The sequence below is a fragment of the Ranitomeya variabilis genome, chromosome 1 (genome assembly GCF_051348905.1).
Source record: "Ranitomeya variabilis isolate aRanVar5 chromosome 1, aRanVar5.hap1, whole genome shotgun sequence".
In the NCBI taxonomy this organism is placed as follows: Eukaryota; Metazoa; Chordata; class Amphibia; order Anura; family Dendrobatidae; genus Ranitomeya; species Ranitomeya variabilis.
In genome coordinates, this window is record NC_135232.1 from 658835637 (window position 1) to 658854347 (window position 18711).

An 18711-nucleotide genomic window follows, 5' to 3' on the forward strand; every position below is an offset into this window, starting at 1 on the left:
CGACCTTGGGTAAAAAGGTGGGAGAGGTCCTCAATACCGCCTTGTCCGGATGAAAAATTAGAAAGGGAGGACGGCAGGAGAGCGCAGCCAACTCCGAGACCCTTCTGATGGACGTGACGGCTACTAGGAAGACTACCTTCCAAGAAAGGAAGGTCAAGGAAACGTCCTGTAACGGTTCGAAGGGAGACTCCTGAAGAGCTCCGAGAACTAGGTTGAGATCCCACGGACCAAGGGTGACTTGTAGGGAGGCGCCACACGGGAAACTCCCTGGAAGAAAGTTTTCACCGGCAACCTATTGGCAATCTTCCGCTGGAAAAGGACTGACAATGCCGAAACCTGACCCTTTAGGGAGCTAAGGGCAAGTCCCGACTCTAATCCGGACTGAAGAAACTCCAGTATGGAAGGAATAGAAAAAACTAGAGGAGATCGTCCCTGTGCCTCGCACCATGAGAAAAAAATTCGCCAGGTACGGTGGTAACTACGCATGGAAACAGGTTTCTTAGCTCTGATCATGGTGGAGGACACTCTGGGAGAGAAACCCGCTTGGCCTAGAATCCAGGACTCAACGGCCAGGCCGTCAAAGACAGGGCCCTTGAGTTCTGGTGGTAAATCGGGCCCTGTGAAAAAAGATCCGCGCGATCTGGAAGCCGCCAGGGGACGTCGGCTACCAGCTGAACCAGCTCGGCGTACCATGCCCGACGCGGCCAGTCTGGCGCGACGAGAATCACTGGTACCCCCTCTGCCCTGATCTTTTTGATGACCCTCGGTAGTAGGGGAAGAGGAGGAAAAATGTACGGGAGGCGGAATTGGTGCCAAGGCAGGACCAGGGCGTCTACTCCGAGGGCCCGTGGGTCGAGGGACCGAGCAAAGAACTGAGGAACCTTGTTGTTCATCCTGGAAGCCATGAGATCCACATCCGGGGTCCCCCAGCGATGGCAAATCTGCTGGAAGACCTCCGGGTGTAGGGACCACTCTCCGGAGGCGATGCCCTGGCGGCTGAGGAAGTCCGCCGCCCAATTTTCCACACCTGGAATGTGGATCGCCGAGATGGGCGAATGGTTCGACTCCGCCCAATGGAGGATGTGAGACACCTCGAGCATGGCCGTCCTGCTGCGAGTTCCGCCCTGACGGTTGATGTACGCCACTGCCGTGGCGTTGTCGGACTGTATTCTGACTGGATGACCTGCCAGAAGTCGGTGAAACTGGAACAAAGCTAGCCTGATAGCTCGAATCTCGAGGATATTGATGGCAAGGCGAGACTCTTGAATGGACCACCGCCCTTGGGCTGTGTGATGTTTGAAGACCGCTCCCCAGCCTATGAGACTGGCATCGGTGGTCACCACCAGCCACCGTACTGGGAGAAAGGACCTTCCCTGGGATAGGGAGGACTTCAGCGTCCACCACCTGAGGGTCTTCCTGACCCGAGGGGACAGGATGAAACGGCGGTCGAGGGAGGAAGGTTTGCCGTCCCAAGCCGACAGTAGCGCATGCTGCAGGGGACGGAGGTGAAACTGCGCAAATGGGACCGCTTCCATGGTCGCTACCATCTGCCCGAGAACTCGCATGCTGGCGCGAATGGAGTGGGATACTGGACGAGAAAGACGCTGGGCTCCCTGCTGCAAGGCCAAAGCCTTGTCTTGAGGGAGTATGACCAGACCGCGGGAAGTGTCCAGTATCATCCCCAGGAAGGAGATTTGTTGAGCCGGAATTGGAAAAGATTTTTCGAAGTTTATCTTCCATCCCAGGCGAGAAAGAGTATCCACCGTGAGAGCGACGGACTCTTCGCACACTGGGTAGGAAGGACCCTTTATCAGTAGGTCATCCAAGTACGGAATTACCACCACTCCCCTGGAATGAAGAATGGCCATGGCAGCCGCCATGACCTTTGTGAAAACTCTGGGAGCGGTGGCGAGACCGAAGGGCAAGGCCACAAATTGGAAGTGTTCCCCGCAAAAGGCGAAGCGAAGGAACTGCTGATGCGGAGGGAAGATCGGTATGTGCAGGTAGGCATCCTTGATGTCTATGGATGCCAGGAATTCTCCCTTTTCCATAGACGCGACCACAGAACGGAGGGATTCCATCCTGAAGTGTCGGATCTTTATGAATCTGTTTAGTAGCTTTAGGTCTAGGATCGGCCGTAGTGATCCGTCCTTCTTTGGGACCACGAACAGATTCGAATAGAAACCCTTGAATCTTTGTTCTAGGGGGACCGGAATAATGACTCCGTCCCTTTGTAGTGCCCGAATTGCCTGGAGAAACGCTGTGGCCTTTGACCTTTGAGGGCAAGACTGGAAGAAGCGTGTAGGGGGGGGGGAGGAAAATTCTATTTTGTATCCGGTGGACACCAGTTCTCTGACCCACTCGTCGGAAACGACTGAGAGCCAGGCTTGACGGAACAAGAGTAGACGTCCGCCTACTTTGTTGGAGTCCACCGGATGATGCAAGAAGTCATTGGGCGGAGGATCCATGGGATGCGGATCCCTTAGATCCGGGAGGTTTAGGCCTGGGTCTCCAGTTACGATTAGGTCTGTAAGAGACCTGGGTGCCTCGGCCACCACGCGAACCTCGTCCTGATGCGGGGGTAGGGGATGTGGAAGACCAGCTGGTATTGGGCCGAAAAGGCCGAAATGGAGGTTGCTGCTGGTACCGAAAGGGCCGGGTATGCTTTTGCTGGGGGAGAAATTTACTTTTCCCTCCGGTAGCATCCGAGATCATTTGGTCCAATTTTTCTCCAAATAACCGACCAGCCTGGTAAGGCAGGGCTGTTAGAGAACGTTTAGAAGCCGAATCTGCTCGCCAATCCCTGAGCCACAGGGCTCTCCTGATGGAGATTGCATTGGCGGCTGCCTGTGCAGCGCAATTGGCTGCGTCCATAGAGGCGTTGACTATTAAGTCTCCGGCTTGCGCTATCTGGTTAACCAGGATGCTGGCTTCTGGAGGTAAATCACTGGCTTGGATGTTAGAGGAAAGAGTCTCGGTCCAAGAGATCATAGCCTTAGCCACCCAAGAGGCGGCGAAGGATGGGAAGAGAGACGCTCCTGTGGCCTCGAAGGCGGAACGAGCCAGGTAATCAATCTGGCGATCGGAGGGATTCTTAACGGAGGAACCGTCCGAAAGAGACAGGATGGTCTTGGACGCGAGGTGTGACACAGCAGGGTCCACCGAGGGAGACTGCAGCCAGTCTTTGACTAATTCCCGAGAAAAAGGGTATTTGGCCTCGATGGACTTTTGTCCTATGAAGCGTTTATCTGGGTGATCCCTATGTTTTTGTACAATCTCTTTAAAGTGAGGGTGAGTGACAAAAACCTTTTTAACACGTTTAGTTTTTTTGAAAGACACCACATGTTCGGGTTCCGAAGCGGAGTCCTCAGTCACCTTCAGGGTCTGGTTTACCGCCTCAATGAGAGAGTCGAGAGACTCTTGGAAGGAGGGGGGGTCCTGAACGTAGGAAATGTCGGACTCAAATTCAGAGTCATCCGAGTTTGGGGAAGGGGACCTGGAAGCGGAGCTTGCAGGTACTGAAGGGCCTGCTAGCTCATGGTCAGGGGATGAAACGTGAACACGTTTTCTCGAGCCCCGGGTAGAAAGTGACCGGGTACGCCCCCTGCTGGTAGACGAATCCATACCGTCGTCTGAATCCTCCACGGTCCGACCTGGAGGGGGGCCCCGGAGGGAGTCAATTGCCCTGGCTAGGGAAGCCACAGATCGTGACAGAGAGGTTGCCCACTCAGGGGGACTAGGCTCTACCGGGTCGACGGCTGCGGCATCGGCGACGGTACCGGCGTCGGCAAGGGGCGGCTGCACAGAGGGCGAAACGCAATCTGCACACAAAGGGCTAGTGTGGGCTCGGGGCAGGGCCGCATTGCAAGTGGCACATACAGTGAAAAACACTGTGTGCTTCTTGTTACCCTTTTTTGTCTCCTTGGATTGAGACATAGTGCCTTGGGGACAGAGCGGGCAGTATACGCAGAGAAGGGGTTAAGCTTTCTTGAAACAGCTTACCCACGGTCCTGTGTGTCCCCAGAGAGAGATATGGCGGTTCTTTGTCCAGAAACTCTCCTTGGAGCGCAGTGGAAGTGAGGGCTCCGTGCAGGGAAAGAGGAAATATGGCCCCCGAGATTTGGAGGGCGCCTCTCGTCCCAGGCGAGAAGCGCCGATGTAGGGGGCGGAGCTACGGCCGTGGGAGGAGATTTTCCCCACTGCGGCCTACTCCGGCTGAAGAAGCCGGGGACTAAATTTTTGGGGCCTGCCGACGATGTGCGGCGGCGGCCGCGGCGGAGCGCCGCCGAGCACCACCAACCCCCGGTCGGCGCTGCCTCTCCCTGGGGACCCGGACCGCATCGCTACCGCTAAGGGGGAGCAGGGGGGAGTCCCCTGAAGGTACTTACAGCCGCCATTGTCCCGGTTCTCACACGCTTCTGTGAGGATGTGAACTCAATCCATGCACCCTGGATGGGGATAGAGAGGCCCCTGATGCATCATGCTGCTGTAGCAGAGGGGGCTGCGGCACAACATCCCCTCCGGACTGCATTCTTCTCCAGATTACATTGCTGTAATGCAGGGTCCTGGAGGGGGTTGGGGGAAATCGGGACCAAGAGGAACCGTTGCCCTGGCGCAAACTTTTCGTGCGCCATACGTCGCAGGAGAGGGACGGGGAGGTATACTCGCCGTGCTCGCCTGTTGTTGGTTCGGGGGAGAGCGGACCCTATGAAAAAAAGGACCCGTCGCCCCCTTCACTCCGTTAAATAAAAAATTAAAAATTTACATAAAATTAAAAAATCAAAAATTAAAATAAGGTTGGGGTCTGGGAAAAAAGACCCAAGTGCCTCCTAAGACACTAAGCAAGAACTGGTTGAAATTGTATCCAGTGAAGGGGTGTATACTGCAGAGGAGGAGTTAATCTTTCTGTCTACTTAGTGTCCTCCTAGTGGCAGCAAGCATACACCCATGGTCCTGTGTCCCCCAATGAGGCGTAGGAGAAAATCTATATCTTAATAGCTGGGACTTTTATAAACAAAGCAACACCGAATATGTGACTTTATTAAAAGGAAAAAAAAGTGAATGTCTATTTTTTTTATAGAAAAAAAAGAGAGGGGGGGAGGGTGATGATTAGAATTTGTTTTAATTTTCTTAATGTTTTGTGAAACTTTTTTTTTTAAGCAGTACTTAAACCTGTGATCATCTGGGCTTCATGGCAGCCATGTCGCTTGATGAGCACCTGGGAAGGCATGCCCCCCAGATTGTGTGCCTTAAAGGGGTCGTCCGGACTAATGTTACTTCTGAATCCTCAATTTTTGCATACATGTGGTCACATGCCGACTAGACGTGCGTGACCACGCTAAATGCAAGTGTATTGAGAGAGGCCAGACAAGTCTAGTCAGTATGTGGCCAGAAGTATGCAAATCGTATCACATTACTACCATCTCATGGCGTCGGAGAATCCTCACATAGAATGACCGAAAGGTTTGTACCCCTTTAAATGCCACTGTCAGCGCCATTTAAAGAGTTTTGTTATGTGCAAATGGCAGCTGTATAATGCACCCTGTATTTTCCAAAGATGGTGGGTGCTCAGCTTCTAAGCCCACTTCATATGCTTGCACCTACCATGTGACGTACATTTTGGAAAGCAATCTAATATATAAAGCTGAATGTGTGTGTGTGTGTATGTATGTATGTATGTATGTATGTCCGGGATTGGCATCTGAACCGTCGCAGCTACAGCCACAAAATTTTGCACAGTCACACGTCTGGACCCCGAGAGCGTCATAGGCTATGTTGTGAGGTGAAATTTTAACCCCGTGCTTTCCAATTCACCAAACAATTTTGCCCCTATCTACATAATGGGGAAAAAGTGAAAGGAAAAGTGTTGGAGGCGTCGCAGCTACAGGCACAAAATTTTGCACAGTCACACGTCTGGGCCCCGAGAGCGTCAAAGCTATGTTGTGAGGTGAAATTTTAACCCCGCGCTTTCCAATTCACCAAACAATTTTGCCCCTATCTTCATAATGGGGAAAAAATGAAAGGAAAAGTGTTGGAGGCAAATTAACAGCTGCCAGATGTGAACAAGGGGGACTTAAAGAATGACAGCGATGGCGCCAAAGAGTATATACTGTACAGTTGCTAAGGTGGTGCCCCAACATGGGATAATCGCCACACCACCACGGGGATATGAACACACACACAAAATGCGCCACAGACTACCACGTGCTCAAACACATATACCACCCTCAGCGCACATTTCACCACACATACACCAACCTCGCCACATAAAAGTAGAAACACAAAAGTCGCCGCTCAAAACTCGCCACGCGCAAAACTCTCCACATGCAAAACTCGCCACACGTGCAAAACTCGCCACACGCAAAACTTGCACACGCAGAAAAATTGCCACACGCAGAAAAATTGCCACATGCACAAAAGTTGCAACACATGCAAAAGTTGCCTCACACAAAACTTGCACATACTCAAAAGGCACCACACATAAAACTCGCCACGCGCAAAACTCGCCATGCGCAAAACTTGCTGCACACAACTTGCTACACTAACCTGTCACATGCAACTCGACACACAAAAAGTTGCTACACGCATGTCGCCACACAAAACTCATCTCACAAAAGTCCCTACATGCATGTCGCCACACGCAACTCAACACACACAACTTGACACACGAAACTCGCCCTAAAACACACACAAGTCTGGTATTATCCTTCAAAAATAAAAATCTGATTAATAAGCAGACAAACTACAAGAGCAACAAATGTACCATATAGGAATCCGGCAGCTGTCAGTCACATGACCAGTCTATTATGTGTATGTGTGAGCTAATATATACTGCCAGGGGGTGGGCTTACTGTTGGCTGGGGATTTATCAGGCTGCCATTTTAGCTTAAAAATACTGAGGTAAAAATACTGACCAAATAACGTGTGAACGAGGGCTAATACAGGAGGAGATGACATACAGCTATATACTATATACAGGAGGAGATGACACAGGTATATACTATTTACAGGGGAGATGACACACAGGTATATACTATATACAGGAGGAGATGACACACAGATATATCTAATATATAAAGCTGAATGTGTGTGTGTGTGTATGTATGTATGTATGTATGTATGTCCGGGATTGGCATCTGAACCGTAGCAGCTACAGCCACAAAATTTTGCACAGTCACACGTCTGGACCCCGAGAGCGTCATAGGCTATGTTGTGAGGTGAAATTTTAACCCCGCGCTTTCCAATTCACCAAACAATTTTGCCCCTATCTACATAATGGGGAAAAAGTGAAAGGAAAAGTGTTGGAGGCGTCGCAGCTACAGGCACAAAATTTTGCACAGTCACACGTCTGGACCCTGAGAGCGTCAAAGCTATATTGTGAGGTGAAATTTTAACCCCGCGCTTTCCAAGTCACCAAACAATTTTGCCCCTATCTACATAATGGGGAAAAAATGAAAGGAAAAGTGTTGGAGGCAAATTAACAGCTGCCAGATGTGAACAAGGGGGACTTAAAGAATGACAGCGATGGCACCAAAGAGTATATACTGTACAGTTGCTAAGGTGGGGCCCCAACATGGGATAATCACACCACCACGGGGATATGAACACACACACAAAATGCGCCACACACTACCACGTGCTCGAACACATATACCACCCTCAGTGCACATTTCACCACACATACACCAACCTCGCCACATAAAAGTAGAAACACAAAAGTCGCCGCTCAAAACTCGCCACGCGCAAAACTCTCCACATGCAAAACTCGCCACACGTGCAAAACTCGCCACACGCAAAACTTGCACACGCAGAAAAATTGCCACACGCAGAAAAATTGCCACATGCACAAAAGTTGCAACACATGCAAAAGTTGCCTCACACAAAACTTGCACATACTCAAAAGGCACCACACATAAAACTCGCCACGCGCAAAACTCGCCATGCGCAAAACTTGCTGCACACAACTTGCTACACTAACCTGTCACATGCAACTCGACACACAAAAAGTTGCTACACGCATGTCGCCACACAAAACTCATCTCACAAAAGTCCCTACATGCATGTCGCCACACGCAACTCAACACACACAACTTGACACACGAAACTCGCCCTAAAACACACACAAGTCTGGTATCCTTCAAAAATAAAAATCTGATTAATAAGCAGACAAACTACAAGAGCAACAAATGTACCATATAGGAATCCGGCAGCTGTCAGTCACATGACCAGTCTATTATGTGTATGTGTGAGCTAATATATACTGCCAGGGGGTGGGCTTACTGTTGGCTGGGGATTTATCAGGCTGCCATTTTAGCTTACAAATACTGAGGTAAAAATACTGACCAAATAACGTGTGAACGAGGGCTAATACAGGAGGAGATGGCATACAGCTATATACTATATACAGGAGATGACACACAGGTATATACTATTTACAGGGGAGATGACACACAGGTATATACTATATACAGGAGGAGATGACACACAGATATATACTATATACAGGAGAGATGACACACAGGTATATACTATATAGAGGAGGAGATGACATACAGGTACATACTACATACAGGAGGAGATGACATACAGGTATATACTATATACAGGAGGAGATGACACACAGGTATATACTATATACAGGAGCAGATTACCTACAGGTATATAGTATATACAGGAGGAGATGACACAGGTATATGCTATGTATAGGAGGAGATGACATACAGGTATATACTATATACAGGAGATGACACACAGATATATACTATATATAGGTGAGATGACACACAGGTATATACTATATACAGGAGATTACATACAGGTATATCTAATATATAAAGCTGAATGTGTGTATGTATGTATGTGTGTATGTCCGGGATTGGCATCTGTACCGTCGCAGCTACAGCCACAAAATTTTGCACAGTCACACGTCTGGACCCCGAGAGCGTCATAGGCTATGTTGTGAGGTGAAATTTTAACCCCGCGCGTTCCAATTCACCAAACAATTTTGCTCCTATCTACATAATGGGGAAAAAGTGAAGGGAAAAGTGTTGGAGGAAAATTGACAGCTGCCAGATGTGAACAATGAGGACTTAAAGAATGAGAGCGATGGCGACAAAGAGTATATACCGTACAGTTGCTAAGGTGGGGCCCCGACATGGGATACTCACCACACACGGGGATATGAACACAAACACAAAATGCGCCACACACTACCACGTGCTTGAACACATATACCACCCTCAGCACACATTTCACCACACACACACACCAACCTCGCCACATAAAAGTCGAAACACAAAAGTCACCACTCAAAACTCGCTACATGCAAAACTCGCCATATGCAAAACTAGGCTCACGCAAAACTCGCCACACGTGCAAAACTCACCTCATGGAAAACTCACCTCATGCAAAACTTGCACACACAGAAAAATTGCCACATGTACAAAAGTTGCACCACATGCAAAAGTTGCCTCACACAAAACTTGCACATACTCAAAATGCACCACACATAAAACTCGCCACGCGCAAAACTCGCCATGCACAAATCTTGCTGCACACAACTTGCTACACTAACCTGTCACATGCAACTCAACACACAAAATGTTGCTACACGCATGTCGCCACACAAAACTCATCTCACAAAAGTCGCTACATGCATGTCGCCACACGCAACTCAACACACACAACTTGACACATAAAACTCGCCCTAAAACACACACAAGTCTGGTATTGTCCTTCAAAAATAAAAATCTGATTAATAAGCAAACTACAAGAGCAACAAATGTACCATATAGGAAATACGGCAGCTGTCAGTCACATGACCTGTCTATTATGTGTATGTGTGAGCTAATATATACTGCCAGGGGGGAGGGCTTCCTGTTGGCTGGGGATTTATCAGGCTGCCAATAGCAACCAATCACAGCTCAGCTTCTATTTTGCTACAGTTAATTAACCTGAGCTCTGATTGGTTAATATAGGCAACAAAGACATTCTCAGTATAACAAAGCTAATATATGTTGTGAAATGCTTCTATTTGCTTAGTTTTTGCCTTTTAATAATTACATTTCTATCTATTTGTTTTGTGGTTTTTGTGTGCAGAATAAATTTTTGTTAACACATTCTATTTTGCTAACAGCAGTCATTAACCCGGGCGAAGCCGGGTAGTACAGCTAGTTAAACTATATATGGGAACCTGGCATGAGCCTCACCATACACTGGTGACGTAAGGAACTTACCATCTCACCATCATAGGTCAAGCATTCCTGGAACACCCGATCTAAGAAGACGCTGGTCAAGGTACCAGTTCCATACCGGGACAGCTCTTCTTTGCTTAGCATCCCATTGTGGTCCTTATCAAGATTCAGGTACTGACCTAGACAATGGCAGTGGAACATATAGGAATGTTAATAAATTGGACAGTTTTCTTTTCTCAGAATCTTAAAAGGCCATTTTTCGGTTATATTTGCCACTCAGTTATCCCAGACTGAAAGGTGATCTCAGATCTTATCAGGGCATAAACTAAGCACTTCTCCGATGTTGTGGAAGCTGTGATGACAGCAGTTTGGTTGCCAGCTACTACAGATCTGCACTTTGTTCACATCTTCATTTTCTCCTTGGATTTTATAAATCACCATTTAATCCCTTAACGACAGCCGATACGCCTTTTTTTTTTTTTTCAATAATGTTTTTATTAAACTTTCTTAACAATACAAATATAAAATTTAGACAAAAAAAAAAAAAAAAGAAAAATTTGCACATTCTTATATCATTCTTATATCAATCAGTCAATGTTACGTTACATCACGAGCAATACAATGTAAGTAAATAGAATAATTTGCATAAACATAACAAATAAGTAAAATGGCTAATTTGAAAGATCTGTTCTTGGTCCTTAATATCTGTCACTGCCATATTTTGACGTTATGCCGGAATGGGCAAAAAAAAAAAAAAAAAACACAGAGAAGCATGAGGAAAATACTTAGGAAAATAAAGGGGGGGGGGGGGGGGAGGAGAACACCTGAGGAAAATGGAGGAAGGGGGAAGGGGGGAGAGCACACGGCTTCCACTCCCACATCCGCAGGTTCATATGTCCCAAACCGCAAATCATCCTCACAGAGGCGGACGACCTGCTATTGTTTGTTCCAAGAACCAAGTAGTCATCTTAAAACAATCTCTGATTCCTTGCTTAGTGTGAGCCGGAAGAATCGCTATAAATGGTTCCCATGTGTCAAAGAATGTCTGAGTTCTTTTCTCTTTCTGGAGGGAAGCGTCTATCCAGTCCATTCTAAACAGAAAAGCAAGTTTCTCTAGGAAAAGTCGCAATGTGGGCACTTTAGGCGCCAACCAGTTTTGCAGAACTGTTTTACGAGCTGCAGCTGAGATAATAAAAAGGAATTTTTTATCATGGTATGGTATATGGACATCACTATCCATAATATGACCAAAGAGAGCCCAGGCTGAAGTAAGTGTGATGTTATATGAGGTGTGCGTCGCCGATACGCCTTTTAACGGTGGCAGTTAAGGGTACTTAAACCACAGCGCCGTTAATGGCGCTGGGGAAAAAGTGAATAGCGCCCCCCAGAGTCGGATTTTCTCTGGGGTCTCGGATACCGGGGGTAGCCGAGACCCCAGAGAACATGATTCGGGGGTTTTTTTTACCGACCCCCGAGTTGCGATCGCCGGTAATTAACCGTTTACCGGCAGTCGCAAAAAAACCCGCGATTTCCCATTTAATTTCTCTGTCCTCCGATGTGATCGCACATTAGAGGACAGAGAAATGGGCTCCCCGATCACCCCCCGATACTCACCTGTCTCCCCCGGTGCTCCTCGTGGCTCCCGATGGGCGCCGCCATCTTGTTCCGGCCAAAAAATGGCGGGCGCCGGCCGGCACCCGGAAGATCTTTGGGGTCTCGGCTGCCGGGGGTAGCCGAGACCCCAAAGAACATAATCAGGGTCGGTTTTACCGACCCCTGTTTTGCGATCGCCTGTAATTAACTGTTACCGGTGGCCGCAAAAAAAAAAAAGCGATGTGTAATTCTCTGTCCCCTGATGTGATCGCACATCAGAGGACAGAGAAATAGGGGGATTCGGGGACCCTGTTATACTTACCGGTGTCCTTGGGTCCTCCTGTGTCCCCTCCTGGCCGCCGGCTTCTTCCTCCGGTAAGAAAATGGCGGGCGCATGCGCAGTGCGCCCGCCATGATCTGCCGGCCGGCAGCTAGAGGAGTTGGGGCTAAATTTAGGGTTAAATTTAGGGCTAGGGTTGGGGCTAAATTTAGGGCTAGGGTTGGGGCTAAATTTAGGGTTAGGGTTGGGGCTAAATTTAGGGTTAGGGTTGGGGCTAAAGTTAGGGTTAGGGTTGGGGATAAAATTTAGGGCTAGGGTTAGGGTTGGGGCTAAAGATAGGGTTGGGGCTAAAGTTAGGACTAGGGTTGCGGCTAAAGGTAGGGTTAGAGTTGGGATTAGGGTTACGTTTGGGATTAGGGTTAAGGTTAGGGTTGGGATTAGGGTTAGGGGTGTATTGGGATTAGGGTTAGGTTTGAGGTTAGGGTTGAGATTAGGATTAGTGGTGTGTTGGATTTAGAGTTCTGATTAGGGTTATGGTTAGGGTTGGGATTAGGGTTGTTTTGGGGTTAAGGTTGTGATTATCGTTAGGGTTGTGATTATGATTATGGATCGGGTTGGGATTAGGGTTGGAGTTAGAATTGGGGGGTTTCCACTGTTTAGGTACATCAGGGGATCTCTAAACGCCACAGCCAATTTTGGGCTCAAAAAGTCAAATGGTGCTCCCTCCCTTCTGATCTCTGCCGTGCACCCAAACATGGGGTATCAGTGTACTCAGGACAAATTGGACAACAACTTTTGGGGTCCAATTTATCTTGTTACCCTTGTGAAAATAAAAACTTGGGGGCTAAAAAATCTTTTTTTGTGGAAAAAAAAAAATTTTTTTATTTTCACGACTCTGCATTATAAACTTCTGTGAAGCACTTGGGCATTCCAAGTTCACACCACACATCTAGATAAGTTCCTTGGGGGGGGGTCTAGTTTCCAAAATGGGGTCACTTGTGGGGGGTTTCTACTGTTTAGGCACATCAGGGGCTCTGCAAACGCAACATAACGACCGCAGACCATTCTATCAAAGTCAGCATTCCAAAACAGCGCTCCTTCCCTTCCGAGCTCTGCCATGCGCCCAAACAGTGGTTTACCCCCACATATGGGGTATCAGCCTACTCAGCATAAATTGCACAATAAATTTTGGAGTCCAATTTCTCCTGTTACCCTTGTGAAAGTAAAAATTTGGGGGTGAAAAGATCATTTTTGTGGAAAGTTTTTTTATTTTCATGGCTCTACATTATAAACTTCTGTGAAGCAGTTGGGGGTTCATAGTGCTCACCACACATCTAGATAAGCTCTTTGGGGGTTCTAGTTTCCAAAATGGGGTCACTTGTGGGGGTTTCTACTGTTGAGGTACATCAGGAGCTCTGCAAATGCAACATGACGACGGCAGACCATCCCATCAAAGTCTGCATTCCAAGCGGCGCTCCTTCCCTTCTGAGCCCCGATGGGTGCCCAAACAGTGCCCCCCCTTCACATATGGGGTATCAGCGTACTCAGGACAAACTGGTCAACAGATTTTGGGGTCCAATATCTCCTGTTACCCTTGAGAAAATAAAAAATTGCAGGCTAAAAAATCATTTTTGAGGAAAAAGAAAAGGATTTTTTATTTTCACGGCTCTACGTTATAAATTTCTGTGAAGCACTTGGGGGTTTAAAGTGCTCACCACACATCTAGATAAGTTCCTTAAGGGGTCTAGTTTCCAAAATGGGGTCACTTGTGGGGGGTTTCTACTGTTTAGGCACATCAGGGGCTCTCCACACGTGACATGGCGTCCGATCTCAATTCCAGCCAATTCTACATTGAAAAAGTAAAACGGCACTCCTTCACTTCCAAGCTCTGCGGTGCGCCCACACAGTGGTTTACCCCCACATATGGGGTATCGACGTACTCAGGAGAAATTGCACAACAACTTTCGTTGTCTAATTTCTCCTGTTACCCTTGTGAAAATAAGAATTTGTGGGCGAAAAGATCATTTTTGTGTAAACAAATACGATTTTTTATTTTCACGGCTCTACTTTATAAACTTCTGTGAAGCACTTGGGGGCTCAAAGTGCTCACCACACATCTAGATAAGTTCCTTAAGGGGTCTAGTTTCCGAAATGGTGTCATTTGTGGAGCGTCTCCACTGTTTAGGTACATCAGTGGCTCTCTAAACGTGACATGGCATCCGATCTCAATTCCAGCCAATTCTGCATTGAAAAAGTCAAACAGCGCTCCTTCTCTTCCAAGCTCTGCGGTGCGGCCAAACAGTGGTTTACCCCCACATATGGGGTATCGATGTATTCAGGAGAAATTGCACAACAAAATTTATGGTTACATTTCTGTTTTTACACTTGTGAAAATAAAAAAAAATGGTTCTGAGGTAAAATGTTTGCAAAAAAAGATCCATTTTTTCCTTCCACATTGTTTCAGTTCCTGTGAAGCACGTAAAGGGTTAATAAACTTCTTGAATATGGTTTTGAGCACCTTGAGGGGTGCAGTTTTTAGAATGGTGTCACACTTCGTTATTTTCTATCATATACACCCCTCAAAATGACTTCAAATGTGATGTGGTCCCTAAAAAAAAATGGTGTTGTAAAAATGAGAAATTGCTGGTCAACTTTTAACCCTTATAACTCCCTAACAAAAAAAAAATTGTTTCCAAAATTGTGCTGATGTAAAGTAGACATGTGGGAAATGTTATTTATTAACTATTTTTTGTGACATCTCTCTGATTTAAGGGCATAAAGATACAAAGTTTGAAAATTGCAAAATTTTAAAAATTTTCGCCATATTTCTGTTTTTTTTCATAAATAATCGCAAGTAATATCGAAGAAATGTTACCACTAACATGAAGTACAATATGTCATGAAAAAAACAATCTCATAATCAGCAGGATCTGTTAAAGCGTTCCAGAGTTATAACCTCATAAAGTGATAGTGGTCAGAATTGTAAAAATTGGCTCGGTCATTAAGTACCAAATTGGCTCTGTCACTATGGGGTTAAATAAACTGAACTTACCATAAACCCTCAGAGCAGAAGGGGCTGAAAACCAGTTTGATTCTTGACTATCTTTAGAAAGTTCTTCATCTCGTAGCTGTAAAAGCAGAAATAAGTCACATATTAACTGTGGGGCCTGAAAAAACCAGAGCAAAAGAGGTAGGTGTCACAAAGCTGAAAATGCACATGCACGCCGACACAAAAAGATGTGGGTTTTTTTGGCAATAAGACTGAAAATGGCAAGAGGTACAACAAAAAGCTCCACTCTAGCGTTTTGTTTTGTTTTTTACAGCCGGAGTGGTGCCACCAATGTAAGTTCCATGTCCCCAGTCTCATACTTACCAGCCGCCATCTTCTTCTGCTCTTGGTGCCGCTTCAGCCTGCTGGATCGCTCCAGTGTTTGCTGGGTGATTCGAAAGTCACAACTCAATGTAAGTCTATGAGAAATGGAATAAGGCCAAAACGAGGGTCTTATAGACCTACACTGAGAACTTGTGACCGTTACTTTGGACTCTGACCCCTAAGGCAGATCAGGACCGGAGTGGCTCAGGGAGCACCTGAAGACAGCAGCTGGTGTTTTATTAGTGTCAGGGAGCTTAGATTCATGGCATCACTCCAGCACTGAAATAGAGAAAAAAATGCTGGTGTGGCGCTTTAACTTCTTTTTTTTTTTAATTAGAGGGGATGAAACACAAACAGCATTAGATCCCCTACTTGATCCCAATGAGTGATTAAAATATAGCATATTGAATTTTTTTAAATAATTTTTCCACGTTTAGTTTTTGACCTTGTCAGTGCAGAAATAGAAAATGTAATGTAAAGAAAATACTCAAAACACTTACTTCGAGTAAATCGTCCAAAAAGCTACAAGCTAAAATATCTTGGATTTTTATCTTTCCTAGACCGAAAAAAAAAAGGAAAGAAAATGAGAAGTGATTATCAAATCAACTATTATAACTGCTGTGTAAAAGCATATAATTAAAGGGATTGTCTCCATGGCAGCCCAGTCGCAGTGACATGGGCTGTCTCTAAGGTACATACACAATTGCTATTGATCCCAAAGAATTACATAAATCTTATAGGTATAGCACCATACACCTAGATAACTGCGCTCAGATCAATAGAGATTTGCCAGCAATGACTGACACAAGGGAGGATTATCCAGGCAGGGGGACAATATGACCTCCTGTTTAGAGACCTTTCATTCAATGGGCCTGATTTCTTTGTGTATATATATATCACACAAAAGAACATTTGTGAGATGCAGAACAACTGAAAAGATGCTGGAAGAGTGCCTAACGCCATCTGTCAAGCATGGTGGAGGTAATGTGATGGTCTGGGGTTGGTTAAGTGGGAGATTTGTACAAGGTAAAAAGGATATTGAATAAAGAAGGCTATCACTCCATTGTGTAACGCCATGCCATACCCTGTGCACAGCGCTTGATTGGAGCCAATTTCATCCTACAACAGGACAATGACCCAAAGCACACCTCCAAATTATGCAAGAACTATTAGGGAAGAAGCTGAAAGCTGGTATTCTATCTGTAATTGGAGTGGCCAGCGCAGTCACCAGATCTCAACCCCATTGATCTGTTGTGGGAGCAGCTTGACCTTATGGTACGCAAAAAGTGCCGATCAAGCCAAACCAAATTGTAAGAGGGGCTTCTGGAAGCATGGGGTGAAATTTCTCCAGATTACCTCAGCAAATTAACGGGTAGAAAGTCAAAGGTCTGCAATTATGTAATTGCTGCAAAGGGAGCATTCTGTGACGAAAGCAAAGTTTGAAGGAGAAAATTATTATTTCAGATAAAAATCCTTGTCAATGTCTGGACTAGATTTTCAATTCATTTGGCAACTCATTTGATTAATAAAAGTATGAGTTTTCATGGAAAATTGTCTTGGTGACCCTAAACTTTTGAATGGTAGTTTTTTTTTCTTTTTGATGTGTGTGTAAATCTATCTATATATAAAATGATTACACCAATTGAGCAATATATATATGCATTACCTGTCCTTAAAGGATCAAGGAAAAAAAAGAACTTCCGGACCGCTGTGCAGACGTAGAAAGAATAGAAGGACTTCTCCAGGCCATCTAGTTGAGGCAGGGTTGGAATGAGCTCAAGGATATAATTCTCCAAGTCCTGTACAAAAGAGTAAAGAAGTCGTTAGATATATTTCCTATATCAGTCACTGACATTCTCATTATGTTTTTTTCTGCTTTTCATATAATACAGTCACTGAAAAGACATCTGCACATACATAAAAAAGAACTTAATGAAATCATCAGACAAATCCTTGTTTTTTCTTGTAAATATTTGTTAGATTTTATGAAATTATTTTTAGTCTGTGTAACAATGCAATTGTCTAATTGCTGAAAATAAAGCTTTTCTTTTCTCAATATGCCGAAAAATTATTGCTTGTCAGTGTAACACTGACAAGGAATCAATTAACCCATGCAGTCATGGCGTGCCCACAGCATCCATGGCAAACAAACAGTACCCCATGATTGCATGATCACACACTGACAGAGGGAGCTGTCTCCCTCTGTCCAACCATCTAGATGCTGCAATCGCTAATGACCGCAGCATCTACAGGGTTAGGGGTAAATCCACTCGCAGTTGTTACAGTGGGACGTCAGCTGTTTATTAGAGCTGCAACCCATAGTAGACGGCAACGGCACAGCTCCTGTGTAGTGCCATCCCATGGATGGAAACGTGCGGCCATCTGCACTAATATGGGTGTACATTTATACTCATTTGCAATAAGGGGTTAATATGCTAAAAGACATAGGAAACAAAGAGGCTCATACCAATGCATACAACTATTATAGAGCTTAGCTTAGCACATTATCAGAAATTCACATGAGCTGCAAGGGCTGAGCTTTATTGGGCTGGAGAGGTAGCAGTTACACCCAGGCCCTTGAGAATGGAGGAAAGCAGGCAAAGACCCCAATGCCACATAGAAAGACAATAGTATTATTAAAGAGTAACCATTTTTCAATTTATTTTTTTTCCGTAAATCAATGGGACCTGTGAAAATAAGAAACTTTGTAACATATGTTATCAGGGCAATCTGCTTCATTCTCCCGAACTGATTTTACATTCTCAAAAGTCTCAATTCTGGGGTAAAATCTGTCTTCGGTGAGTACAGAATTCCCCATTACTGAGATAGGAGATGACAGTTGGTGCTTATACAGTTCTATGGAGAACTGTAACTGCCATTTCTGGAGTATTTGCAGCAGAATGTCTGTGTCGTCCTCTGTTCCTCCCCATTCCACAGAATGTTAAAAGCACCAACTGTCATCTCTTAGCTCAGTAATGTAAATATTCTGTCTTCACTGAATACAGATTTTACCCAGGAATTGAGAATGAACGATAAGTCTAGGAGGATAAAAAAGCAAATTTCTCCAATAAGATATATTACAAGGTCTATGAACAGGTATCAATCATATGTCTCATAGGTTTCAGCGATACGACAGTAAGTATGGCGTCTGCTACATACCGACTCTCTCAGGTAGCCTTGTCCGGCCACATCATACAAGCTCAAACCGATCCTCGTTTGGTGGAGCCATACTGGAGGGAAAGGATGCAGCCATTAGGACCACATTCATTATA

General features: G+C 45.7%; 1 protein-coding gene across 2 annotated transcripts in view; it reads right to left on the minus strand.

Annotated features, from left to right (window-relative positions):
• The window catches only part of PPP2R3C (protein phosphatase 2 regulatory subunit B''gamma), a 57149-nt gene that overhangs the window by 4791 nt on the left and 33647 nt on the right, over positions 1–18711 (minus strand). For both annotated transcript variants that reach the window (XM_077262896.1, XM_077262887.1), the window contains exons 7-11: positions 18599–18669; positions 17106–17238; positions 15940–15995; positions 15119–15194; positions 10236–10372 (exon numbers count right to left, since the gene is read on the minus strand). In XM_077262896.1, the coding sequence (XP_077119011.1) occupies positions 10236–10372; positions 15119–15194; positions 15940–15995; positions 17106–17238; positions 18599–18669 (473 nt within the window). The remainder of the gene's footprint in view (positions 1–10235; positions 10373–15118; positions 15195–15939; positions 15996–17105; positions 17239–18598; positions 18670–18711) is intronic.